Genomic DNA, 27,202 nt, shown 5'->3' on the forward strand with positions numbered 1-27,202 from the left:
CACTCTCAAGAAAATGAAAATAATCCATTCATGAGGAGTTTGCCCTCTTAAAGATCTACCTCTCAACACTATTGTATTGGGGATTAACTTTCCAATGTATGGACTTTGGGGGATAGATTTTAAACCTTAGCAAAATTGGGTAGCTTAAAAAACAGAAGTTCATTGCTGCTGACTTCTGGAGGCTAGATATCTGAGATCAGTTTGTAGGTAAGATTGGTTAGGAATCTATTCCTTGCCTCTCCCCTGGGTACTGGTGCTATGCTGGCGATCTTTGGTGTTCCTTGGCTTGTAGAAATCTGCCTTTAGTATAGACTGAATGTGGTCTCCCCCAGAATTACTAGATGAAAATCCTAACTTCAATGAGATAATATTAGGAGGTGGGGCCCTTGGGGATTAGTTAGATCATGAGGGAGAAGCCCTCATGAATGAGATTAGTGCCCTTACAAAAGAATCCTAAGGGAGATCTCTCCTCTTCCACTATGTGAGGGCACGGTGAGAAGGTGGCTATCTTTAAAGCAGAAAGTGGGCCCTCACCAGACTGTTGAACCTGCTAGGGCCTTAATCATTGACTTCCTAGCCTTCAGAACTGTGAGAAGCAAATTTCTGTCCTTTAAGCCACCAAATAAATGGTATTTTTGTTATATCAGCCCAAGCAGGCTGAGACAGATTTTGCTTTCACATAGCATTCTCCTCTTGTGTATATCGGGTCCAAATTTCCCCTTTTTTATACAGATATCACATACATCTTTATTTGATACTAGGGATTGAATCTAGGGGTGCTTTATCACTGAATTACATACCCAGCCCTTTTTATTTTTTATTTTGAGACAGGGTCTCACTGTGTTGCTTAGGGCCTTGCTAAACTGTTGAGATTGGTCTCAAACTTGTGATCTCCTGCCTCAGCCTCCTGAAGTCACTGGTATTACAGGTGTGCACCATTGTGTACAGTAATCACTCATATTTGATTAGGGACCCACACTAATTTAATATGACCTCATCTTATCTAACTATATCATATCTGAAATTGCTCTGTTTCCAGAGGTCCCATTTTGAGGTACAGCTCACTAGAACTTCAACATACATATTTTTGAGGGGTATCCTTGACCCATGACATTTGGGGAAGAAAAAATGGGAAGCAAGGCGGGTTCCAAATTCACCTCCTGACTTTTAGTTAGGTAGGTCAAAAAAAAGCATAAAAAATATTCCATTTGGAAGATTTCAGGAAATTCAATGCCCTCAAAGGAGAGTTGAACTGCATTCATGCCAAGAAGGGAGAAGTAACTGTCTGAGAAGAGGTTAAGGATACATTAGGTGATGGTGGAGTAGAAGTAGTAGGGAATACAATGGAAAGTGTGGGAGGCAAGAGAGGCTTGGGTTAAGAACATGAAAGTACAGAGCATTTGGGGGATGATGGGAAGGCATAGGAAACTGGTCAGGAGTACTTGCCTATAATCAGGACTCTGATTCACAAGAATGGGGAAGAGAAGCAGGGTGGCTTTAACCACAAATGCCTTCTTTCAGAAAGGTCAAAAGATCTAGAAAACTCATTCTAAAGCAGTGTCAGACTCAGTGGACACAGTCTCTCTTCTCCTGACCAGGAGAATTGGCTCTACCATTCACTTAATATATGTGTTTTATCCAGTTACAGTACCTTGCAAAGTTTCAGCTTTGTCAACTCTAAAATGGGCATGGTATTTATACTTTAGCTGAGGAAGCTATTGCAGTTGGATCTGAGTATTGCTAGTAAATATCTTGGGGATACTCATACCTTAGCAAATTCATGAGCTCTCTTAAAAATTGTCATAATAATACCTTTTAAGGGATTGCAACAACAATTTGTGCAAATCTTATTTATGGAAATGATTTGAAAAATAGAGAACTAAGGCTAGTTTTTCCTAGTTACATAGAGGTAACTGGTGGCTACTGGGTAAACAGTGTCTAACTATTGAAGTGGGAGTTTGTAGCTAAGCAAAGGGAGGAGGTTAAAGTGATCCATGTTGTATTTCTATCATTGGAGAGGGTTCCGTTATGGATTTATTTATATACTTGGGCCAGCACACACATAGATGTCCTTGCATGGACAGCTGAGGAGGCTTAGAAGTCAACAATATGCCATATCAATGGCTCATCTGGCATCTAGTTCTTGGATTATAATATCATTTTCCAATAAAAAGTAAGCAGGTTTGTTGGAAAATTGCTGTTCTAAGACTTGGGCAGAAAGTGTGCAAGATGAGCCCAGAGCATCTTCTGGTGCCAGAAAGTAAAGAAGTGTGAATAGCAAAACATACAAAGATGGGACTGTGTCAAAAGGATTAAAAGAAAGAAAAGAACCAATTGAAAGAGCTCCTGGTGGTCAAATCTGAAACAATTTGAGCACCATAATAAAGTAGTATAATAAAGTAGATTATAAACCAAGGTGTAAAACAAATGTCTGAGTCCAGACTGATACAAATAAATGGTTGAATAAATAAGTAAATAAATGGGGGAGAGGAGAATCTTTGGTGCAAAAGAATTCCAAATAATTTAATACATAGCTCACCCTAAATTAGGTAAAGCACAGCTGCCCACACTCTCAGTGTGTACCACACATACTGACTTCATTCTTAAGAGGAAAGTATGGAAATAAAGAGAAATGTAAGATAGAAAAACTGACAAGCACTACCTCAGCAAGGTGATCAGAGTTCCACATCAATAGTGATGTCATGTTGACAGTGTGTACTCTTTATATGGTGTAATATAATAAAAATGAAGTTTTAATTTTATAGTTTTCTTCCTGAAAGCCATAGTCTTGTGATGAAAAAAATATATGACAAATCCAAAAATATGGATATTTGCAAAATATATGACTAGTTCTCAGAACTGTCAAGGTCATCAAAGTAAGGAAAACTGAAACCTAATGGGATATCATCACTGTTTTGTAATGTTCTGGATGGCATCCGGTACAGAAAAGGGACTTCATGTAAAGACTAGTGAAATTAAAACATAGATTTTAGATGGTAACAATGTGTCAATATTGGTTAATTAGTTGCAATAAATATGCCATACTAATGTAATATATTCATATTAGTGGAAGCTGATACAGGGTTCATGGGAACTTTCTGTACTTATTCTATTATTTCTGTAAAACTGTTACAAAACTGTTGTAAATGTAAAGAGGTTTATTTTAAACATTACTGGTTCTCTTAGTCCTATTTCACCACTTCCTCTTCTTTCAGGTAAGCCCAACTTCTGAAAATATGCAGTGGCATCTTACCCTATATGTTTTACTTCAGCTCTGGATGTTTGATCGAAACTTCTTTGTTTTAATTATTTAGCTCATGTAACATAGCACCTACTTTCTTAATGTCAACAATTGATTTATCTTCTGTGGTGTAGTCTACCTTCTTGCATTCTCTCTCCTAACTTTATAGTATGCTATGGCAGTGTTAAGTTGAGGATGTGTGTATACACACACACACACACATACACACACACACATATGCAGTGGTGTGCTGCTACCAACTCAAACTAGTTTGTGGGACCAATTGCTAAATTTTTAGGAGTGTTGCAAGCTAGTTATTAAGCACGGACATTAAAAATTAGACTCTAAAAAATAATAATAAATAAATAATTAAAACAAAATTTAATACTCAACAGTCATCTCCTATTTTACTATAATCTATACCTTTGAGGTTTTGTTCATTGTATCTCTATGGTGAAAATACTACATAATGGTGTATACTACTCTTTAACCAGTATTTGATTATGTCACCAAATTGGTATGCTGAAATAGGTGGAATATTTATATCACGAATCATGGCAAAGAAATAGTCATGCTTACATAACAATATTTTGGTAAACAAGAGACTGCATATATGATGGTATTTCATGGGATTATAATGGAGCTGGTAAATCCCTATCACTTGGTAATGTAGCTATCATAACAAAGTAGTCCACAGCATTGCTTATATGTTGTGGTGATACTAGTGTAATCTGCACTGCCAGCTATATAACAGTACATATAATTGGGTATAAAACATAATCCTTATTAACAATAACAAACAACTATGTTACTGGTTTTTATAGTTATTATCCTGTACTTCTATCATTAGCTTGTCCTCCTTCTACTTATAAAAATGTTTACTCTAAAATAGCATATTCTGTTACACTACCTTTATACATCTTGCTTATCCATCTCTTGACTGCATCAAGAGACCATGTGGAGTGACTATCCTCTAATCATCTAGATTTGTGAAAACTTTCAATTCAGCAAAAAACTCACTCTTGTCAATAATGAGAGTCAAATTCAGGCATTCAACTCTATTATAAAATATTTTCATTTTAGTTGTTAATATAGATGGAACTATCATAATGTTGGAATTATTCTCATTTGTCAATTGTTGGCTAAAGTTGAAGTTGGCAAAATGAATTAAGAACATTCTGAGAGTAAATTGCCCACACAGAATTTATGAGGAGTATTGCATATTTTATTATTTGCAAGTTGTATGCTACACATATTCTTTATGTCAGTAAATTCTGTAATAACATGTGTGTATGTGTGTTTATTTTTCCAGAGCCAGTTGATAAACAGCTACTATTACACTCTATATTTACGTATTCTCTATTAAGAATGTGGGAGTATTTAAAAAAAAAAAAAAAGAATGTGGGAGTAGCCAGGCATGGTGGCTCACGCCTGTACTCCCAGCAGTTTGGGGTACTGAGATAGGAGGATTGCAAGTTCAAAGTCAGTCTCAGCAACTTAGCGAAGCCCTAAGTAACTCATCAAAACCCTATCTCTAAATAAAATAGAAAAAAATGGGCTTGGATGTGGCTCAGTGATTCAGTGCCCCAGGGTTCCATTCCTGGTACCAAAATAAATAAGTAAATAAATAAATAAATAAATGAGATATTCGCAGTATAAATGTGAAAATATGAAGCTCTACCAGGTAAGCGCAATCTTAAAAATATGAATCCACAAGTTTAGTTCATATTTCCAAAGACATCTTGTGAGAGAAGGATGTTCTGAGTTGTCACCACAAATTCTGTTGAAACCAGATCTTTCTACAAACTATGGAATTCCTTAGGAATTAAGGACTTATTACCAGAGTATCTTCATCCAATCAGGTTTGAAGATGGTAAGAACAGTAAGAGATAAGTTGTGTACATGTATTAATTAGTGATCTCTTGTAGACTGAACTTTGTTCCTCCAAACTTCATATATTGAAGCTATATCCTCCAATGTGGCAGAACCTTTGAAAAGGTAAGTAAGGTTAAACAAGGCAGTTAGATTGAAGGTTGGGTCCCTAATCCAATAGGCCCACTGTCCTTGTGAGAAGAGGAAGAAACACCAAAGGTACATGTGCATAAGGAAAACCTGTGTGAGGACCGAATGAGAAGATGGCCTGCAATCCAGGAGGAGAGGCCACAAAACCAAACCTGCAAGAAACTTTGATCTTGGACTTCCAACCTCCTTAACTGTGAGAAAAAAAAAAAAAAAAAAAAAAAAAAAAACTGTTGTTTAAACCACTCAATGGTATTTGTTATGGCAGCCTTACCAAACTAATGCAAACTCTTCAGGTTGTAAGTAGCACAAATCAACTCTAGATAGTTGACAACAGAAAGAGGACAGAGTTGCAGGCAAAAGTTCTAACTGGAAACAGGAGGTCTGTGGGAAACCCACGTGTTCCCTTTCTTGGTGTCTCACCTCTGCTATGCACTGCTCTCTCTTTATTTTGAACATTTCCTTTACTGTATAACTGCACTGTCTGATATGATAGATACTGGGCACCTGAGACTCTTTTAATTTGAAATACTTAAAAAACAAAATTAAGTTCCTTAGTCACATCAAACACCTTTTAAATGATAAATAGCCACATATGACTAGTGTTACTATATTGGACAGCATAGATATAGTACATTTCCATCCTCATAGAAAGTTCTTTTGGACCCTACTGAACTATAACATTACCAGAGATCAATTTATCTTGAAGGTAAACCTCCATTCAGCCCTCAGGATCCCTTACTTGTCTGGCTTTCTTTTAAGGCTTATACTTTTTTTAATAGTATAGATGGACACAATATCTTTATTTTATTTATTTATTTTTATGTGGTGCTGAGGATGGAACCCAGTGCCTCATGCATGCTAGGCAAGCACTCTACCACTAAGCCACAACCCCAGCCCACATACATGGTTTTGAATTTGTAACTTTGTATTATTTTTCTCAGGGGTGGGGTAAGGTTATTAATAAGAGTTTTAAATGATTACAGCTGTCCTTCATATTTTCCTTTATTCATATTTGTATTCTGTCTGCATCTATGACTCCAAGCTGAGTGCTATGTTTTTCCTTCTAATGTGAAGCTTTATCATAGGTACAAAATCACTTAATGTATTATATTTTTTTACAGCACACATATGTATTTGGATTGTTTTTGATCATGACTTGTTGCCTGTATAGACTTTTCAAGGATTTGTGACTTATCTCTATAAATGGTTGGTGTCTTGTGACAGGGGGTATATTTCATTATTTATTTACTAGAGACTACATTTATCTGGAATTGATTCTATAGCTATTTAAGAAGCAGTGGAGGGCTGGGGTCGTGGCTCAGTGGTAGAGCGCTTGCCTAGCATGTGTGAGGCACTGGGTTCGATTCTCAGCACCGCGTATAAATAAATGAATAAAATAAAGGCATGCTGCCCATCTACAACTACAAAAAAATTTTTAAAAAAGCAGTGGAATTTTATTACAATGTCTTCAAATATAAAGATCACATCCCCATTTTGCAGATTCTGAGGATGACTCACCCAGATTTCATTTTAAAATTTCTCAGAAAAAAAAGTATATTTTCTGGTGTCTTAGAGATTGCGCAAAAAGTGGACATTAACATAAGGATACTAAAACCAGGAACAAAAAAAAAATCAAAATGAAAGCAAACATTCTCTCTCTCTCTCTGCTATATGGCCATTTATGTGTGATCACTAATCGTAAATGCCATAAGTTCTCTCCGGAGACTGGCATTTCTTAGTGGTTTGAGAACTTGACTCAATGTGATGCAGCACAATTCCTCTCTTTATAAACTGTATTCCTAAATTCAAAATATAAGAAATACTGATGGCCTTGGACCAACATTTTTAGACTGGCTTCTTTCACTTAGCAATATCCATTTAAGGTTCTTCCATGTCTTTCTGTGGCAGTTCATTTCTTTATATCACTGAATAATATTCCATTGTATGGATGTACCAGTATTATCCATTAATCTATTGAAGGACATCTGGGTCGCTTTCAATATTTGATAATTTTCAACAAAGCTGCTATAAACATTTTTGTGCAAGTTTCTGTGTAGATGTAAGTTTTTAACTCATTTGAGTAAATACTCATTTGAGTAAAAACTAGCAATATAGTTGCCAAACTGCCAAACTATCTTCAAAGTGGCTGCATCATTTTGTGTTCCCCAAACAACCTGTTGCTCAAACTCCTCACCAGGATTTGGTGTCATAGTATGGTAGGGTTTGAGTTTTAGTTATTCTAATATGTGTGGTGATATCTCACTGCTAAACAGCAGTGATTATTTATTAGTGATTATAGCAGTGGTTATTATTTAGTGATTCCCTAATGACATGTGATGTTCTGCATACACTCAAGTGGGAGGAAATGTAAGAGCAAGTTGTTGGGGGTCATTCTTAAAATACTGTCCTACCATAGAACCCTTATTCACATCTACATTAGTTTCTTATTGTTGCTGTCATAAATTTTCTTAACCATATAACCACTGTGGCTTAAGGCAATTCAAATGTATTATTGTACAGCTCTGGAGGTCAGAAGTCCAAGATGGGTCTTACTGGGTAAAAATCAATGGCAGGGTTGTATTCTCTTGGAGTCTCTAGAGAATAATTTTTTCCTTGCCTTTTCCAGCTTCTAAATGCTTCTCACATTTTGAGGCCTATGACTCCTTTCTTCCATCTTCAAAGCCAGCAATGTTCAGCAGAGTCTTTCTCATGTTACTGTCTCTTAGGTTCTCTTTGTTTGACCTTCCTATTCCATTTATAAGGATCCTTGCAATCACAGTGAGTCCACATGGATAACTCAGGATAATCTCCTATATACAGTAGATGGAAAATGACCTTCCAAATTAGGTCATGTCTGAATTCCCTGGAACCTGAATGATCCTTTAGACAGAAAAAGAGACTTTACAAATATAATTAGGGTTCTTGAGATGGAAAGGTTATCCTACGTTATTTGGGAAGCTCTAAGCGTAATTACAATTGTCCTTTACATTTTTTAAATTTAGATTTACAAGTGTCTTTATAGGAGAGAGGCAGAGAAAGACATGATGACAAAAGTAGAGATCTGAGTGATATGCTTTAAAGATGGGGGAAAGGGCTACAAGAAGGTAGCCTATTTGAACATTTATTCATACATTCATATAGCTACCTGCTGCTGTTTAAAAGATGAAAGAGAATTTTTCTGACTTGAGAAAAACCTCCAAAACATTTTGATGTTTTAGCCAGATGCAGAATAGTTCATACTCTGATGCTATTTAAGACATAGATCATAAAGGACTCCTCCACCTTACTGATGTCTCTAGGTACCTCTGGGGAGTGGAGTCGCAGTGAAGAGAAACATTAGTTGTATTTTGCATTGTTTGAATGTAAATACATTCACATATAAATGGCATAATATTTTTTAAAGCCCCACAGTTTTTCTTACCATTGTATCTAAGCACCCAGGATAGTCTCTGACAAGTAATGTTTATTTAGTAAATGAAGCCTAAGGGAACAGGACTTACTATTAATGCTAAATCTCCTGCTAGTAAGCAGATGTTCTGGTCATGCTAAATTCTTCCTACTTCAAACGTAGCTTGATTTGGGAATTGCTTGAAGCCTGAACCAGAGGGATGTGTGTGTTTGTAATGAAAATTACTATTGTGTGTCTGACACTGTGGGAGTTTATACCTTTTGTATCTAATCTAAATAAGCACCCTACAAAGTACTTGCCCTATATCCATTTTATAAATGAGGAAACCTAAGGCTTAGATAAGGGACTGACTCATTTTGGTGTGTTCTTTTTCCTTTTCCTGTTAGTGCAATTTGACATTTGCATAATTCTACCAAATAGAATGTGGTCAGTTCTAGAAAAGCTTTCTTCCAGCTCTGCTTCATTTATGTTATTAGTTTGTTTTATTTTTATTAGATAACTTATGCAATGATTTAAAAATTAGTAGAAAAACAATTGATAGAGGAATGAGTTTTGGTGTTCTGCAGCACACAGGAATGACTATGGTTCATAATAATGTATTATTATATATTTCATGAAGACCTAGAAGAGAGGAGCTCAAAACCTCCAAATATAAGGAAATGATAAAGAGAGGGAAATACTATTATGCTGATTTGATCACTGCACATTATATGCATACATTGAAATAGCACACTGAATCTGTTCATATCTACAATTAGCTTGTAAAATGTAAAAAATGCCTGGCATCAAATTTTATTCAGTACAAGTTAAGTCTTCCTTTATACACTCCCCAGATGCAATAATTGACAACTTATGTGTCTTTGCAGAAATATTTTAAGTATATACAAGTAAATATACAAATATTTTTAATTTTTAAGTGTTTTACACACATTTTCCTATACCTTTTTTATTTTTTCACTCAACAATGTATCTTGGAAATCATTATATATTTACTAGCTCTGCCTGATTCTTTTAAATAACTACATATAATTATTGCAAGGATGCCTCATGATTTAAGCCTCTCTTCATTTATGGTCATTGAAATTGTTTCATATCTTTGGTTATTACAAAGCAATAGCAACTATTACTTTAAAGGGGCCATTTTTGCACATGTGCAAATGTATCTGTAGAATAAATTTCTACAAGTGAAATTGCTGTCAAAGAAATATTCCTTTATATTTTTCATAGGTATAGCTAATTTTCATTCAGAGATATTATACAAATTTACTCCCCTCAGCAATGTTCATCCACACTTTTTCTTGTACAAGAGGAAAAGAAAGCAAGAAAAATAATCTAATTTGCCTACAGACATGTTTTTTTTGTTTTGTTTTTTTAGCCTAACCCAGGAGCCATGTAGTTATATCAACCCCTTCATTTCCTAGAACAGTACTATTTTCCAATTGAAACTGTGAAACTATTTCTTTCTATTTTACTTTATATATCATTGATTACATACAACCAGATATATAATTTAATAATTCTACTCTTCTGCATTAAAAAAACAAACCTGCCTTTGAGTGGGATGGCCCCTGGCAGTCCTAGGTCACTTCATGACTGCACTGTCCAGAATTATCCACAACTGGTCCTGTGGTGATACCAGCAGTCCACCTGGCCTTCCTGAGAGCCACTTTTCCTAACAAAAAGAAACACACCATTCTTCTCTTCACTCCTTTAACTCTCATCTCTTTGTTTCATTATCTAGCTGTATAAAACCTATATCCTTAGTTCCCTGACAAAAATGATATCCTTGAGTTATAAGGTCAAATCTATCTTACTTTACTATTCCCATTTAAAGCTTGAACTTATAGCAACAGATACAAGTGGTTTGCCTGTTAAAATAGCTTTAAATGTACATAATAATCAATCAGTCTTGATGCCTTGAAGATTGACAGGTAGAAGAATCCTAAGATTTAGGATCTGGGTTGCTAAATTCAAACAAATTTCTCACCTAAGTCATTAACAACAGCAAATTATTTTATTAAATAACTTACAAAGAAGGGAGCATTGTTCCTCCTCCTCCCACCTCTAATAGGGGGGGAAATGTCATCAGATTTTTTTGGGGTACAACTGACATATAAATTTGTTCTTCCTTTTTTTTTTTTTTTTTTGTGTGTGTGTGTGTGTGTGTGTGTGTGTGTGTGTACCAGGGATTGAACCCAGAGATGCTTAACTACTGAGCCACATCCCCAGCTTGTTATTTTTTATTTTGAGATAGGGTCTCACTAACTTGCTTAGGGTCTCTTCAAATTGCTGAGGCTACCTTTGAACTTGCCATCCTCCTGCCTCAGTCTCCCAAATCACTGGGATTACAAGCTTGCGCCCACTGTGTCTGACTTCCTATTCATTTTTAAAAAATCTTTTTGGAATTGTTTACCAAATTAAGAAAGCTTTGCTTAATTGGGGGCAGGGAGAGGAGTCCAGTCTGTCAATAAAGTTCTCCAAGTCATAAGAAGACTCTCCCAAGAGGTAGCAGCTAGAACAGAACATTGAAAGATTTATTAACACTAGTACTTTCTGTTTTTTCTACTAACTTCCCTTTCAGATAGCTGGCGAGTCCTTTATTTTTATTGCCTAGGACAGTGCCTGGTACAGAGTAGGTGCTCAGTGAGTTTTTTTTTTTTTTTTTTTAATTAATTAGGGAATGAGGAGATTACTTAGAGAGTTAGAACTCTTCACTTTGTCTCTCCTTCAGACTGTACCCCTTTTCTTAGGAATGACTGTAAATAGGCTCTGGAGATGTTACATTACCTTCTAAATGGAGATAGGGGTTTGAGAATTCTTATTCTCAGTTTTCTCACAAGTGCCTTAAAACTATTAATAAACAGAGGAAATACTTGAAATAAGCTCATAGTAGTTGACAGAAAATGTAAGTGGAATGTCCTCATACTTTTTCTTGTGGCTTCTATCCCCATAGAGAAATGATTCTCTAAAACCAGACTGTGCAGATGGAACTATGGCAACTCCAGATTACTCTGCTATTTGAGAGACAACTGAAAATTCAGAAAACGAAACGTTATAGGATAATTCATTCAAAGACAAGTTCGAATAGGAAAAGAGGAAATAATGATAACGTCTTCATTTAAAAATAATCGTTTATTAGCCGGCCCGGTGGCGCACGCCTTCGATCCTAAATACTAGGGAGGCTGAGGCAGAATTGAAAGTTCCAGGCCAGCCTGAGCAACTTAGTAAGGCCCTGTCTCAAAATTTAAAAAAATAAAAGGGGCTGGAGATGTAGCTCAATGGTAGGGCGCCTAGGTTCGACCTCCGGTACCGGGGGTGGGGTGATAAGGCGAAGTGGGTACCTTCGGGTCTGGCCCGCCACCGGGGTAAGTGGGGCACCTCCAGGGACAAGGTAGGATCGCTGCCAGTTTCTGTCTCTCACACGCCGCGGAGTCAAAAGCTGCAGTAGATCTCGCGGCCTCCAAGGTCGCCACATCCGGGCGCGCGTGGGTCTCGCCACTCTCCGGACGCGCGTTCCAAGGGAAGCTTGAAAATTTTTGGGTCGGAAGTGCCTTTTTTCCGCTCCACAGCCCTGGCTGGTTCAGAGAATTTGTCGGTTGTTGCTGCAAAGCCCTTGCCAGCAAACTGCAATCTCACAGGCTCCCCTCCAGCCGCTGGCCCTCGGAAAGCAGGTTTAGAGCCCCTCAGTTTTTCCCGCACCTCTCGCAAGCACCCTCCTGTTTCTTCCTATGACTGGAGAAAGCCGGTGCTAGTCATTCGGCGTCCTGTGTGGTTGTGGCCTCTTTGCACCCCGCACCGCTGGGACCAGAGACTAGTCCCGGAGTTTCCAGTTCGGGTCGCTTCCCGAAGCCGCCAGGCCGGTTGTGCGCTTGCTCAGTGAGCTCGGGAACCGCGCGCTGAGGCTCCGCAGGCAGATCTCCACCCAAGGGCCCGGGAGATAAACTCCTCCTGGCCCAAGGCTCTGTGGCCTTCAAGTAGGCGCCTGTTGGGTCCCTGAGGTGTGCCTCACACCACAGAGGAGCCTGCTGGCAAGAAGCAGAATGACTGCGAACTCGCGATCTCTGAAACAGAAGGGAAGGAAGTGAACGGCTTACAGTTGGTTGGGGGTGGGGAGAGGAGAGAAGAATCGGAGGGAGACAATTTAGAGCTGAGTACTAGGGCAGTTAGAGCAGTGGAGGACAGATACGAATGGCAGGCACACAGGGGGACATGTGGAGAAAGGAACTTGGCACATCAGAGGCATTCGATCATTCTGCCTTAAGCCATACCAAAACAAATAAAAAATTACAGGTGACATCAGCGAACGCGTAGAGTGGGGAACTCCCAAGAGCCTATCCTTTCACAGAAACACGAAAAAACAATCAAAGATTATCAGAATTGTCTTCGCAACCGAGTGAACGCTGAATCAACAGGACGACTTAAAGATAGAGCAATGGATACATTACTAGTGATTTTAAAGGAATAAAAAGGATTATGAGCGAAGACAGTATTATGAATACTTGTATGCCATCAAATTAGATAACCTAGATGAAATTGTCAGCTACTGTGGGAAATAGTAAGTTGAGGTCTCAAAAAGTTAAACATAGAATTATCTGTTGAGCAAGGAGGCAAAGGCCTGTAACCCCAGTTACTAGTGGCTGAAGTAGGAGGATTACAAATTCAAGGCCGGTCTGAGCAATTTAGTGAAACCCGATCTCAAAATTTAAAAACTTAAAAGGGCACGGATGTAACTCAGTGGTAGAGTACCCCTGGGTTCAATTCCCAGTATCACCAGTACCACAAACAAAACAAAACAAAAACCTGTAACACTGTTTATGACCTAGTAATTCTACTTTTAGGGATATATGAAAAAGAATTAAAAACAGAAATTCAGATGCTTGTGCACATCCATTGCAGCACTACTCACAATAGCCAAAAGGTAAACAGCCCAAATGTTCATCACCAAATGAATGAATAAATAAATTGTACTATATTTGTGCAATGAGATATGATCCAGCCATAAAAAGGAAAGGACTGATGCATGTTGCAACGTGGATGAACCTTGAAAACAATATGCTCAATGAAAGAAACTAGACACAAACAGGGTTACAGAGTGTATGAGTCCACTTACATGAAATGTCCAGAATAGCTAAATCTGTGGAGACGAAATAAGATTTGTAGCTACCAAGGGAAGAGCAAGGAGGATTTAATAGGTATTCTTAATGGGATTGCCTTTGGTGATCATGAAGATGTTTTGGGGAGTAGATAAGAGGGATGGATTGATGGATGTACAAAACTGCATGAATTAAATGGCATTTATGTGTTTGTATGTTTAAGACAAGGGCTTACTATGTTGCTTTGTGTCCCCTGAACTCCCCATTCTCCTGCCTCAGTTTCCTGAGTAACTGGAATTACAACCATGTGCCATCCCCCCTGGCTTGTACTACCTGTATATTTTTGAATCGTTAATTTTATGTTATGTGAATTACAGCTCAATTTAAAAAAATAATGGAGCAATAGTGCTCCAACCTGAGGCAGTTGCGTTAACAGGAGAATCTCCTGGCTATAGCTGAAGTCTGAACCACGTCCCTGTACTATCCCTGCTTTGAGGAGAAGCACGAGTTGCATTTTTCGGTAGAGGTCAGTGGCGACCTCAACTACCCCCTCCCTCACCCCCACTTCCACACCCGGCTGCCTGTCGCTACCCGAAGGGTCCCGGAGCGCAGATACCGGGATGGAAAATCAGCCACGTTAGAACATCAGGGAACAGTGGAGGCGGACTTCTAGGCTGCGGGAGAAATTCTACTTAGCTCCTGAGCGAAATACCCTAAACCTCGCGAGGTTTGCGAAGTAAGCGAATCATAACCGAAGGTTGAGTGTACCAGTGTCCAGCAATCTGAGGTGTCCCTGGAATTTTCCTTCCTAGTTTTAACCGCTCTCATCCATCCTAAGCCCTGTCTTTTTATGTTTTATCATCTCTGAGATCCGGATGTGTTACAATCCATGGCTGTGTCGCTCTCTAAAGGCAGCGTTTATCTGAAACAATGATGAATCTCACAATGTTCTCTGCAATTCAATGGAATTGAAATCAAATTTTCTAGTTATGTATTTTGTATGCCGATTGGCTGATATCGGTGTCCCCTACTCCTACTATGCCTCCGACGCAGTGCCATAGTAGATTCTAAATAGACTGAATAAATATGAGCGAATGAAAACTTTTTTTTTTTTAAACAAAGTTCTCTCTGCCATTTACCAACTATTTGATCCGAAAAAAAAAGGCATGTAGCCCCTTGGAGCTTTCTCAGTTTACTAAATGGCTGTAACAACGCCATTTGGGGTAATCGCGCCTGGTTTGGATTTGGAAGAGGCATGAAAAGAGGAAGTACTTACACAGATATGTCCTCAGGGCCTGGGTACTCACTCATGAAAATTCCTGCCTAATGAAAAGGCAGGTTTTTTATTTTATTTTTTTAAGAAGATACCTCATAATGATATATAAATGTAAATAGAAAGGAATATTTTGGGGCGAGGGAAGGCAGATCCACGTAAAGAAGCAGTTCACATATTTAAAAAGCTGTATTTATTAAAAAGTTGGAAATAAGAAAGCAGGGGAAAATTCGGTTCAGTGTAGGGCTTTCTTCCAACTTCGTAGACTGAAGCTCTGGCTCAGCCTCAATGATTCTTTAAGTCGGCGCTATCTGTAAAGGATAAAGAGAAAATTGGCATTAGAAACCAGTCGGAGACTTGTGATCCGTGCCTCTCACTTCTCTCGCAGCCCAGACCAGGCATTCTGGCAATTATGACCAAGTTTCTCGAAATGGCTTCGTCTTCAGGCACACCTTCTCTCGATATTCACCAACTCCCGGCAAAGGGCCTGCCTAAGAGTTCTAAAACCTGTCACCCCGCGCCACACTTCGGAACCTGTGCATGCTCCGCTCCAAAAGGGCCGAGAAAGGCAGCCAGCGGCCTATAAGCATAAAATGAATGGCAAGGCCTTGACCCACACACCACCAGGAGTCAGGCGTGAAGATGTCAGCCTCCCTGTTCCTCGTCCCCAGACTTGTCTTTGGTTGCAAAGCGAGCCAGCAAGCTCGCGTGACCATAGGGCATTTCAGGTTCTGGCATTGCTCGCCGGACAGGGTGAGAAGCTCCAGTTACAGTTCTATAGCTTCCGTCCATAGTTCTTCCCCCAAACCTGCTGGAAGCTTCCTATTTTTTCTAGAACTAAATAAATTCTTTTATCCACAAGATCCCTAAACGATCTAGCTTTTGCCCTTTTCTCTTCCACACACACCCAGCTCGCTAGATCCACCAACACTCCACCATCATAGGAGCCCCAGTGTTTGCACCTCATTCTCTGCCCCCCGCGTCCCTCCCCTCCGGTTATATTCTTCTCATCAGGCAGGTTCTCTAATCAATTCTCTCCTGTTCACTTATACATCACAATGGTTTGACAAATGCTGAAAATGCTTTATCTTACCTAAGTATTTCCCCAAATGTAAGCTCTATGAGGGCAGGACCCCTGTTTGGTATTTTCATTTTTGTGTACCCAGCACCTAGCAGGGGGCTGATCATGTAGTAGAATCTTCATTTAAAAATTCTAGTCAGTAGCTACTCAGTGGTATAGTGCCCGCCTAGAACGCTCAAAGACCTGGTTTCAATTTCAGGCACTGCCAAGAAAAAAGGAATTACAGTTGGTCCTCCTTAATCATGGGTTCCCTGTCTGGATTCAAATAATTCCCTATGAAAAGTGTGGTTAGGCATACCATGGTTGCTTGTGTACTGAACATGTGCAGACTTTTTTTTTTTTTGGGGGGGGGGGGTCATTATTCTCTAAACAACACAGAATAAAACGGTCTACATAGCGTCTCCATTGTAATAGATATTATAAGCAAACTAGAGATTGAAAGTAAACAGGTGGAGGGTGGGGGTTATAGCCCCGTTTTAGAGGGTTTTCTTTGCAAGAGTGAAGCCCTGGGTTTCATTCCGGCACCGCAAAATAAACTATATGGAGGGGAGAGGAATAAGTTACATGCAAATACCATGCCATTTCATTATAAGGGACTGTATGCGAGTCCCTTATACATCTGAGAATATCGGTATCCTTTTAAGTTTCTGGAACAACCCCCAAGGATATCTAGGATACTGCGTACATTTGTGCAGAGGAGGGGTTGGAGAGAATGGGAAGGAAAGAGGAACCGAAGGAACTAACCAACAAGGAAGGGAGGGAAGAAGAGAGGAAGGAAAAGAAAATGAGGTGCTTGGGGTAAATATCTTAGGTTTGGTTACAAAGGGTTGCTGAATTTATTCGTTTGGTCCAATTCAGCAACCTACTTCCTCTCCTTGGCTCTTACGCTTGCTTATTACTTCATGTCGCAGCAGCGCTGCGATTGGCCTTCCGTCCTACAGCGTTGCCTACAGGAGATGAGACCCTGGGAAAAGAAAAGCTTTTCGGTTGCAGAAGGGAAGGCAAGAACCGTCCGTACACTTTCTTGCTCAGCAAAGCTGAAAACTTAGGAGAGAAAATAAAGGGTCTTTGCCTTCTGCACAGTGCAGACTTGTACACAGTGCAGAGGTCTCCACTCGGTACAAAATTTCTTAGAAGAGCTCTGGAAAACTCCACTGCATAAAACATATAGCCAGATTTGCATCTATAAATGCAAAAGCGCCAGAACTAACAGATCGCAGATTATGCCTAGCCTAGTGGGTTTGGAAATTGTATCCCAGCAAGGTAGGTATACAGTGGGGGAAAAAGGCTAGGCGACTGTATGCAAATGACCAGCTAGTTCGGAGCGGAATCGGACATATTAAACCTCTTTCTAAGTCATCGATGTACCCTTGAGTTGCGGGCAGGGTACTTGGGTGGTGAATAGGGAAAAGATTTATGGTGTGGGTTTCCATCCCATGAGCGAGTCCATTTCGGGTTATATCTTCTCTACAGCTCCCGGGAGGCAGTTTGATTTCGAGACAGATTGTCCCAAGGGTTAGCTGTATAAGGTGAATCTAGGCGAGACGCGATACTGCGCTCCCGGGGCCAACTATCCCTTTTGAAAATGAGCTCGCAGAGCTTCAGAGGCTCTCGGGTTGGGTTCAAGTGCTTGTTGTCCACCTGTCCTCACCTGGGGGACCCTCCGCTCCTGGCCGTGTAGGCTCGGCTGCCGCTTTCGGTGTCCCCTGCCGCCGCGCGCAGATACTGCGCGATGTCGCGGTGGCCCCGCTCCTCAGCTAGGTCCACCGGAAGGCGACCCCAGAGGTCGCTCACATCCAACCGCGCTCCTGCCTGGTGAAGCACCACCAGCGTGTCCAAGAAACCCTCCCGGGCCGCGTCGTGCACTGGTCGGGTGAGGGTGGCTGGGTCTGCGCGGTTGGGTTCCGCGCCGTGCAGCAGCAGCAGCCTGGCTATGTCGGTACTGCCCATCATCATGACCTGGGAGAGGAAGAGAGAGGGAGGGGTTGGGGAGAAACGATTAGGGCGAGCGAGGGCAATATGGGCAGGACTGGTTAGGGTTAAAAACAAACAAACAAACAAACAAAAAAACCCCTATTTATGAAGCTTCCCCGCCATCCCATGCAATCAATGGCACAAGCCAGCGGTGTCTACCCTTCATTTGCTTCCAGTTACCAACTTTTTTTTCCTCTTGTTCTACTGATTCCACTTTTCAGTACACATCGAACTCCAGTATATTCTTCAAACTTTCGGGGAGCCCTAACCACAGGCAGAACGCTGCCAGAGACACCGGCAATAGTAAAAGGGTGAAAGAAAAACTGGCTTTTACTACAACCTAATTTCCTGTATTTTTCCTATCATTAGAGATGAAATTATGCTAGGCTCAAAGACTGCAGTTCACTGCTGACATTCAAGCTCAGATGTGGTAATTATTAAAAAATGAAAAATTTAAACACACACATACACACCTCTTAATTCTTACAAAACTCTGTTAATCTTATATTCTCAGAATGTTAAACTTCAATTTTATTTACTTATATATGCAGTACTTGGGCTCAAACTCAGACCTTTGCACATGCGGGGCAAGTGCTCAAATATCAAGCTACATCCCCAGTCCACATTATTTTTCATTCGTAGACACTGTAGACAGTCTCCCCTAAATTGTCTAGGTTGGCCTTGACCTCATTATTTTCCTGCTTCAGATGCCTTCAGTGGCTGGGATTGTAGGCCTGTGCCACCTCACAGGTTTAAATTTCAGGTTCTTTAAGTATAAAATAAGAAGGCTTATTTAATTAACCCTAAATGCCCCTCTACATAATAATGCTCCCAGAAGATGTCAGTGTCCTAATCCTCAAAAGCTGTGAATATGTTACTTTACAGGGCAAAAGAGAATTTTCAGATTTGATATGAAGGATCTTGAAAGAAATTGTTCTGGATTTTTAGTGTGGGCCTAATGAAATCACAAATGTCCTTCCAATATGGTGAAGATCAATGCAAGGATATAAGCAAGGGTAGCAGAGGTAAAAGAGAAGATTCAAGGGCCATGAGCCAAGAAACTTGACAGTCACTAGAATCTGGAAAAGGCAAGAAACCAGATTCTTCCTGAGAGCTCCCCAAAAAGAAAGAAGTCCTATGGACCCATTTTGGGCTTCTGACCTCCAGAACTGTAAAAGGACAATTTCATGTTTGTTTAGCCACTACATTTGTGACAACTTGTTACAGTAGTAATAGGAAACTAAAACACTTTCCAACTTTATGATTTGAGAGTTCATGAAAAAGGACCTGAATCCTAAATCCTGAATCCTGATTCCTGAATCTTCTTAAAAATAGAGCCATTCCCAAAGAGGAATTTAAAAATGTTGTCTACAACCATTGCAACCTTGTAATGTGAGTGTTGTATGGTGGGTAGTGGTGGTAGACAATTCTTTTTAGGATTTCCATTATCTGGTTATATTAGCTCAGGGACAATGACTGTCTAAAGAGGAATTACTTATTTTAGCTACATTCTGTATCAATGAAACACAAATTAATTTTTCTAAATCAAGAAACCATAACACATTATACCATGGTTATTGGATCCTGGAAGAAAGTGAAACTGACATAGTTTGCAAAAAGACAAGGAGAAAATATAAGTTATCCAAATTATAGCTACAGAAAGAAAGAAAATACATTGCAGTGTTCTGTGTGTATGATGAAGTCCTTCATCTTGGTCATAAAAGATGACCACATATTTTATGGTATGAAAAAGAGGAAAAGTGACCCACATTTGGATATCTAAACCATAATGGCAACCCAAAGCAAAAAGAAAAGGAATATTTCAAAGATGCCTAAATCCATTTCCTAAGAAATTAATTTGAATTTAGTACTTTAAATTTTTCTACAAACTAAGTATATCTGTATTAAGCAACAATTTGGTTAAGGTTCTAATTCAAAATCATTTCTCCTTTCTTCCCCCTACTAAATAATTGTCAACTAATTATCCAATTTTCTTTTTCTTTTAATTGAATCAAATAAGGTCTCCTAATATATTCTAGGACTCCAAAGTCAACCTCCCTAAACAGCTGGAAAATTTTCAGAGATGCTATTATTCATGTGCACAAATAATTTTAAAGGACTCACATTCATCTCAAACAACCAACAACCCAACCTCTCCAGCCTCAAAATGTATTCTGCACACTTAAAATTCCAAACAATCTCAAGTTTTAAAGCATTTTGGTTGTATTTGTATATTCATATTTTAAAGTGTATAAAATTTATTCTATTTTTCATAGTTTCAGGGGAGGAAGTCATTTGGGCAGTTTGTGAAGTTCCAAGTAGAGTTAGTTTCCTTTGTCTTGTTATGCATAAGTGTTTTTTTCAATGTGCTTTTATTTCATATAAATTTTCTTTTTTCGGATCAGAAATAATGGTCACCATTCGGAATAAAAACTAAGTTGGCTGCCAGAATTGGTTTTTAGCTTAAAATTTAGGAAGTTAGTGAAGACAAAAAGGAAAGAAAGAAAACAACAAATTCACTACCCTCCCCCACAAACATAAAACTGGAGCACAAAGGGAAGAAATGAGAATCGTCTCTCAACAATGAGGAATTGAAAACTCTATCAGAAATAAGTTAAACCATATCGAGAATTAAATATAGCAAAAGAGCAGGTAACTAAATGGACATCTTAGGCCAGATCACACTAACATTTATCTTCATATACTTCTTTATTTTCTAAGTTCCCACATCAAGTATATATCTCCCTACTCAGTTAAAATAAGCAAAAATGTAGTTGCTTCTGAATAATTTTAGTTGATATTTATTCCAAACATGCGCAGTAGTAGATTTCCAACGAAATCTCCCTTAGCAAGGAAGACAATTCAGGGGTCTGTGAGTTCCAGGCTAAGTAGTTCTATCAAATCATTTAAAAAATACATTTCTTTAAAACTCGCTTTTCTCACAAACGTTTGTAAAATTTGTATCTCAATCTAATAGAAACACTCCCCCATCTTCACAGCATTCTGGTGATCCATACTTGTGGGCCTCCCCATTTCTTCTTGGGCTTTCCGAACCCCTAGGGCGTCGCCAGGAGGAGGTTGCCATACCAAATCCCATCTAAAAATTTCCCAGGAAGCGTCACCTTTTCGTTGAAACGAAGAGCTATCTAGTTCGGATTCCACTGCCAACCTCGTCCGCGGAAGTTGCCCGCCATCCTCTTCTCCCGCTGCAGACCCTCTTACCTACCTGAATCGGGCTCCGACCGTACCGATTCGGGGCATTGGGCGGCGCGCCGGCCTCAAGTAGCGCCCTCACCTCCTGGGCGCGGCCCTGCGCTGCAGCGCTGGCCAGCCGGTCCGCGGAGGGCTCCATGCTACTCGGGCTCTCTAGCTTCTGGCTAGCTCCCTTCCCCCGCCGCCGGGGTCTAGCGCGGGCTGCCGCTCCGCCCTATGGTGATCTGCCCGCCCCTCCTCTTTCTTCCTCCAAAGGCAGGCAGGCAGAGAGACACTGTCTTTTCCACCGCGGCAGCGCGCCGTTCACTCGCCTCCCAGGAGGCGCCATTTGCCCTGAATACAGTGCCACTGTGACACCCCTGAATTCGCCGTTCCCTGTGCTAGCCAGAGGTCCTAGCCTAAAGCCCGAGGAAGCGGTGGGAGGAACGCTCCCAGGTTCCCTCCCCACCTGCTTCCCTCGCGGCGCCCAGATCGCCCCTCCTCACTGCTGCGTCTTCCGGCCTCCCGAAAGAGACGCACGTGGGTTTCTGAGCTAGTTCGCCCGGGTTAAGGCTACATTTCTCTCCCGTTTCCTTCTTCCCCAGTGCAACACCCTGCCATTAGAAAACTAGGCGGGATTCCTTACTGCCAAAAAACTAGTAATGTCATAGGCAAAGATTGCTTCATTTTTAACTCATTAAGTCCCAAGTTTTCAATTCTATGAACATTTCAACGAAATTGACACAGGTGCATTAAAATAGGTTGGAAATAATAATCTAGAACTCATATGTTATAATCATTATGGTATAATTGCATTATATATTATATTCAAGTTTTTATAGGTGTTCCACAACTGGGATGATGGGGGAAATGGATTAATCTGAAGAAATGCCAAAGCCATCCCCTTCTCTGGGTAAAAGCCCCACTGAGGATTGCAATAGCAGGACTATAAGACTTTCCCTTTTTTTAGATGACACCCTTACCCCCACATAACACACCACCGCCGCCTGTCTCTTCAAACCCACGACTTACTTTCGCGCTAGGTTCACGCTGAGATGGGATGCCAGAAATTCCAGCTCAAAGCATTCATTTTGGAGAGTTCACCTGCCCTCCAGCCTTCAACCCTCTCCCTGGTTTAAAATGGATATTTGGTTGAGGGTATTTCTTACACCTGCGCAAGGCGTAGTATAAGGGCTGGCTTTTAAAAGCGGGGTCTATTCAACGCCCATGAGGAAGAATTCTGCCTTTAAGCAAGTAGGGAAGAGGGGAAAGGAGTCACTGGAGGGACAGAGTCGGCACTTAAAAAGTCATTGTTCCAAGACCAGAAAAGTGCTCGGCGTTTTAGAGGCAATGATTCAGAAACCAGGCTCATATGTTGTCCTGGGGCCACTCCTGGGTCTCCTTCAGCTTCTCCCACTTTTCCTACTGAAAATACCTTGAATTTTTCTTAGATAAAAAAGGGGAGCTAAGAGTGGTCCCTGCTTTTAGAGATGTTGTGAGTTTAAATGAATTGTTATACATATGAGCATTAAGAACAATGCCACACATCCTAAGCTAATACATGTGAGCTATGAAATTATCCATTTGAAAGATTCACTTACAATCTTGTGAGGCATGGAGAAGAAAATGCTTTATATATATATGTATATATATGTATTAGAGTATATATATGTTAGAGTATATATATGAGTTGATCAATATAGATATATAGTATATATGGAGAGAGTAGATCAAGAAGCTCTTAATCATCGAAAAGATTTTGGCTCCCCTTTGCCATTCTTATATAATGCACATCATATAAGGAAAAGTTGAACAGAACTAAAGAGTATAATAAGCAAAAGGAAATGCAATAAATTTACATATATATGTTACTTTATAATATATTTTTTAAACATTAGAGTGCTTAACCTTTGCTGATGCCCTAAGTATATGTTTAATCTGCTTATTGAATAACCCAGCTCTGTATACAAGTTATTTCAATCCCTGGTTGACTTCACTTGCAGACCCAGAATACCCTGTAGTTTTGGTTGCTGTTCCATCCACAAAACATTAAAATAATACCAAATAAAATGTTGATGGACTGTCAAATCTGTTATAAAAACCCATAATACATCTGTTTTCCTTCAGGCATATCTCAATTACCTGGGTGGCAATGATGTGAAAAATTCAAACCGTGGATAAAGAATTTTAAAATGTTTAGCTTAAGATATTTTATGACAGGGAAAGAGGAAGTAGCAGTTGTGATGATGAAAGGGAGAACACACATTTCCCTTTTAATATCAGAATATCACTTTTAGACCTATATCAGAATTCATTCAGTAAGGGTGAGTGGAAAGAGTCAGCTTCTTCGAACCTATTGAAGGCTACAGGCCCTCTCCTTAAAAGAGAAAAAAAATATGTAATGATTTTTGAAAATATGTGTTCATTTGCATTTTTTTAAAAAATAAAACTCAGGGGCTTCAGGGATTGTTCTGCAATTCAATCACTGATTCCTATACTGGGAACTCTTTCAGCTTTCATGCAACACATATCAAACTACTGGTGAAGGGAGAAAATAGGAGATGAAACCATATAAAAACATCCTTTGTGGAAATAGGGAACATCATGCTAAGTGAAATAAGCCAGACCCAGAAATTCAAAGGTCCAGTGTTTTCTCTCATATGTGAAATAAAGAAAGATGGAAGGATAGGACATCATAAAGATATAGGGTAGATCAGTAGAGTAGGAGATTGAGAAGCAAAGTGGAGGGATGGGAAAGGGGAGGCAATGCAGAATGAATTCTTTAAAAATCATGTTATGTGCATATATAAATATACCATAGGGCATTGTACTGTTATGTATAAAGAACCAATCAAATATAAATAAATAGAGGAACTGAAAGAAGTCGGGCAGTGTAGAGGAAGGAGAATGGGAGAGTAGAAGGAAGGACAGGAGGAAAAGGGGGAGGGTAGAATTCTCAAAATATTATGGCATCTTATGTATGGTCCTTTTGCTCTGGAAGTTGACTACATTATCTATGATAAGTCTTTTATGAATAGTTAATAATAGTGTGAAAACTTTTCCATTTTTAAAAATCTACCACACTCCCAATTTACTCAACTCTCTTAGTTCAGACTGGAGTCATCCCCAGATGAACTAAAATATAAAGCTCAAGATCCAGGTATATTCTTCAAATTTGCATCCCTTAAATTTCACATGTGTAAAATGGGACCATGATGTAGTTTGTGGGTTTGTAAAATAAGATGTTTGTCAAAGAGGTTTATGAAATTTTATTTTATTATTGTTATTATTATTTCTATACTTGCTTTTCTTCTTCTGTGAGAATGCCATGGCTTTTTTCTTTTTAGATCTGTGCCACCTTTGTAGCTTTGAACATCTATACTATGATATTCTTATGTCTTTGAAGAAAAAAAGAGTACCACCTGTTAATTCATCCAGTAAGTTCAGAGGCTAAGAGTAAAGTGTGTTGGGAGGGTAGATTAAAGGAATGGGCTCTAGAGTTGGGCTGCCTGGTTCTAATCTGGACTTTCCCACATACCCACTTTCTAACTCTGAGCCAAGTTACTTAACAGTCTCTGGGCCTCAGCTTTCTCATTTGTTTGATTAGGGTAATTAATGATATGTGCCTCAAAAAAGGAAGCAGAAGATGACACAAGAAAATGAAGAGGAAGCAAATCTTCTGGATGCTGAGAGCTGACTTGGAGGAAGGTGTGCAGGAGGATAAAGAGAGAAAACAAAGAGAAAGATGTTCCAGGCAGAGGTGAGAGCATGTGCAAGGGCACAGAGGTTTAGGAAAACAGAAAGCAATTTGCTGGCATGGCAAGAAGCTGTGAAAATCAACTTCTGGATGAGGAGCTTGAAAAGGATGGCTCAGAGAGTCAGAAGGAAACCCAGGCAAGGCAGTGGGACATTACATGTGAGCTACACTTTCCAGTTTGGCTGTGATTGTCCAAGAATATGTAGAAACAGATCCACATTAATAGGGGAAAGAAGACTGGCATGATGTATTCTGATAACTGATACTTCAAGCCTGTGCTGTCAGGAATAATTGTGTGTGTGTGTGTGTGTGTGTGTGTGTGTGTGTGTGTGTGTGTGTGTGTAATTTACTTATTTATTCATTTATTTATTTCAGGGTCTGGAAAAATTCAATAATGAAGAAGAATTCCTTAGAAAATAACTGACCAGGGCAAGGTGCACATGCTGTAATGAAGTTTCTAGGCATAGCTGTATTAAGCCTGCATAGATAGGCTCTAGGATACTGGGTGCAGTGGAGAATTATTCAAAGATAATAGAAATGGAAGAATAAACCCATACACCCTTTAGTTTAGAAAGGCAATAATATAAGAAAACAAGGGTTCTCAGTAAAACTCAGTCATGTATTTTGTTACCTTAAAAGTGACACTTTTTTTCTCCAGTGTCCTCTTCTGCAAGTGGACCTAACAACAAACTGTGCCTTAAAGATTGTTGTTCGACTCCAGCAAGAAAAGTGTTCCTCAAAGTGTCCCTGAGTAAGAATCTGAGCACTGAGTGTCCAACTAAGTGATGCGAATATTTGAAATGGGAAGGAAGCACTTTCTAAATTGAAAAGTGGCAAGGAATTTGTTTATTTTCATCAAGGAGAAAAGATAGCTTTAGTATGAAAGGGACATCTCTGAGAACAAAGAGCAGACTCCCAAACAGGTTTGCAATAAAAGGAATATGTACCTGTCCCCAGAAGGAGATCTCTAGAAGTTCCAAGATGGAGGATAGTTCCTTCTTCCTTTTACTGCTCTTTATTTAATTGAATTCAATGTATCACAATTATTGAGAATAATAATTTGCTATGACCAAGGCACTCTTTCAAGTCCTCTATGCTATCTCTCCTTTTTCAGAATGATCATAAAATTTATTTTCCTATTTGAACAGGACCATAGCAAGGAGCACAAAACTCTAAATGCCTTAATTTATTACAGACTTTGTGTATAATTATAGGTAAGTCACAATTTTTCAATCTTCATTTCCAAATTGTTAATTGGGCGTACAATCTGCAGTACCTATCAGCCTGGTGTGGTGGTGCATGACTGTAATCCCCATTACTTGGGAAGCAGAGAGAGGATTAGAAATTCAAAGCCAGCCTGGAAAACTTAGCAAAACTCTGTCTCAAAATAAAATAAAAGGGATTGTGGGTGTAGCTCAGTGGTACAGTATTTGACTAAAACTTGTGACATACTGGGTTCAAGTTCTAGTATTAGAAAAAACCCCTGCAGTACCTATCATCATTTTAACAAGATCATTTTGAGAAAAACTTAGAAGTGTATTACATGTTATAAACCAGATGCCTTTTTAAAATTAGTGTGTAAAACAAATGTGATTTTTAACATCTATATAATTTACTATTAATAATGTCTTCAGAGTAGACTCATATGAAATGAGAACTCTCTGCAGCTCATGAGAATAATCACTCCTTAACAACTATTACCTACTTTTTTGTTGAAAATTTTCATATGATGAATTACTTTCATCTGTTTGTAGCTATTTGACTAGCTGAAAAACTAAGACAGTATGTGTGCATGTATTACATATATATGTGTGTGTTGTTTATGGGTACTGATATTTATAAATAAGTGTCATCCTAAGGAACAAAATATGTAGCAAGACATATAATTAGAGGAAAGTCAGACAGACTGAAATAGCATCAATAATAAATTCATTCAAAGTTGCCAGGAAAATCATTATGACTATCATTTAGTAAACCCCAACTATGTGACAAGCATTAAGCAGTTTTATATATATGATTTCTAATCCCACAGCTGTCCCATGGTATAGAAAGTATTATCCTTTCTTCATAAAGCAGGAAAAAAAAAAAAAAAAAGAACCCAAGAATACTTAAGCAACAATGTACAAGAAGATAGAGTTCAAACTCAAGGTAAGTTTCTGA

General features: G+C 39.2%; 1 protein-coding gene and 1 pseudogene across 3 annotated transcripts in view; both read right to left on the reverse strand.

Moving 5' to 3' along the window:
• LOC306645104 (ATP-dependent RNA helicase DDX42-like) overlaps window positions 1-12,913 on the reverse strand; it is a 52,178-nt pseudogene extending 39,265 nt beyond the window's left edge. Inside the window, exon 1 of the transcript XR_013766896.1 lies at window positions 12,014-12,913. The product of XR_013766896.1 is annotated as an ATP-dependent RNA helicase DDX42-like (transcript). The remainder of the gene's footprint in view (window positions 1-12,013) is intronic.
• A 2,295-nt stretch (window positions 12,914-15,208) lies between these two features.
• LOC306645124 (cyclin-dependent kinase 4 inhibitor B-like) lies at window positions 15,209-21,539 on the reverse strand. 2 transcript variants are annotated; one of them, XM_079112441.1, is made up of 3 exons: window positions 21,389-21,539; window positions 17,771-18,078; window positions 15,209-15,349 (listed from the first exon to the last, which is right to left on the reverse strand). In XM_079112441.1, exons 1-3 carry the CDS (start codon window positions 21,443-21,445, stop codon window positions 15,346-15,348), a joined length of 369 nt encoding a protein of 122 aa, XP_078968567.1. In that variant the 5' UTR covers window positions 21,446-21,539; the 3' UTR covers window positions 15,209-15,345. The 2 variants fall into 2 exon arrangements, with proteins under 2 accessions (XP_078968567.1, XP_078968568.1); XM_079112442.1 differs by having other exon boundaries at window positions 21,320-21,493.
• Between the last annotated feature and the right edge of the window lie 5,663 nt (window positions 21,540-27,202).

This window comes from Sciurus vulgaris (genome assembly GCF_902686455.1).
Source record: "Sciurus vulgaris genome assembly, chromosome: 15".
Taxonomy (NCBI): Eukaryota; Metazoa; Chordata; class Mammalia; order Rodentia; family Sciuridae; genus Sciurus; species Sciurus vulgaris.

Bases quoted from the DNA above. Each gene is read 5' to 3' on its own strand.
- LOC306645124 (XM_079112442.1), bottom strand. From the start codon at position 21,445: ATGGAGCCCTCCGCGGACCGGCTGGCCAGCGCTGCAGCGCAGGGCCGC. The intron at 18,079-21,319 runs GTAGGTAAGAGG...TTCCTCTCCCAG, and splicing joins ACGGTCGGAGCCCGATTCAG to GTCATGATGATGGGCAGTAC.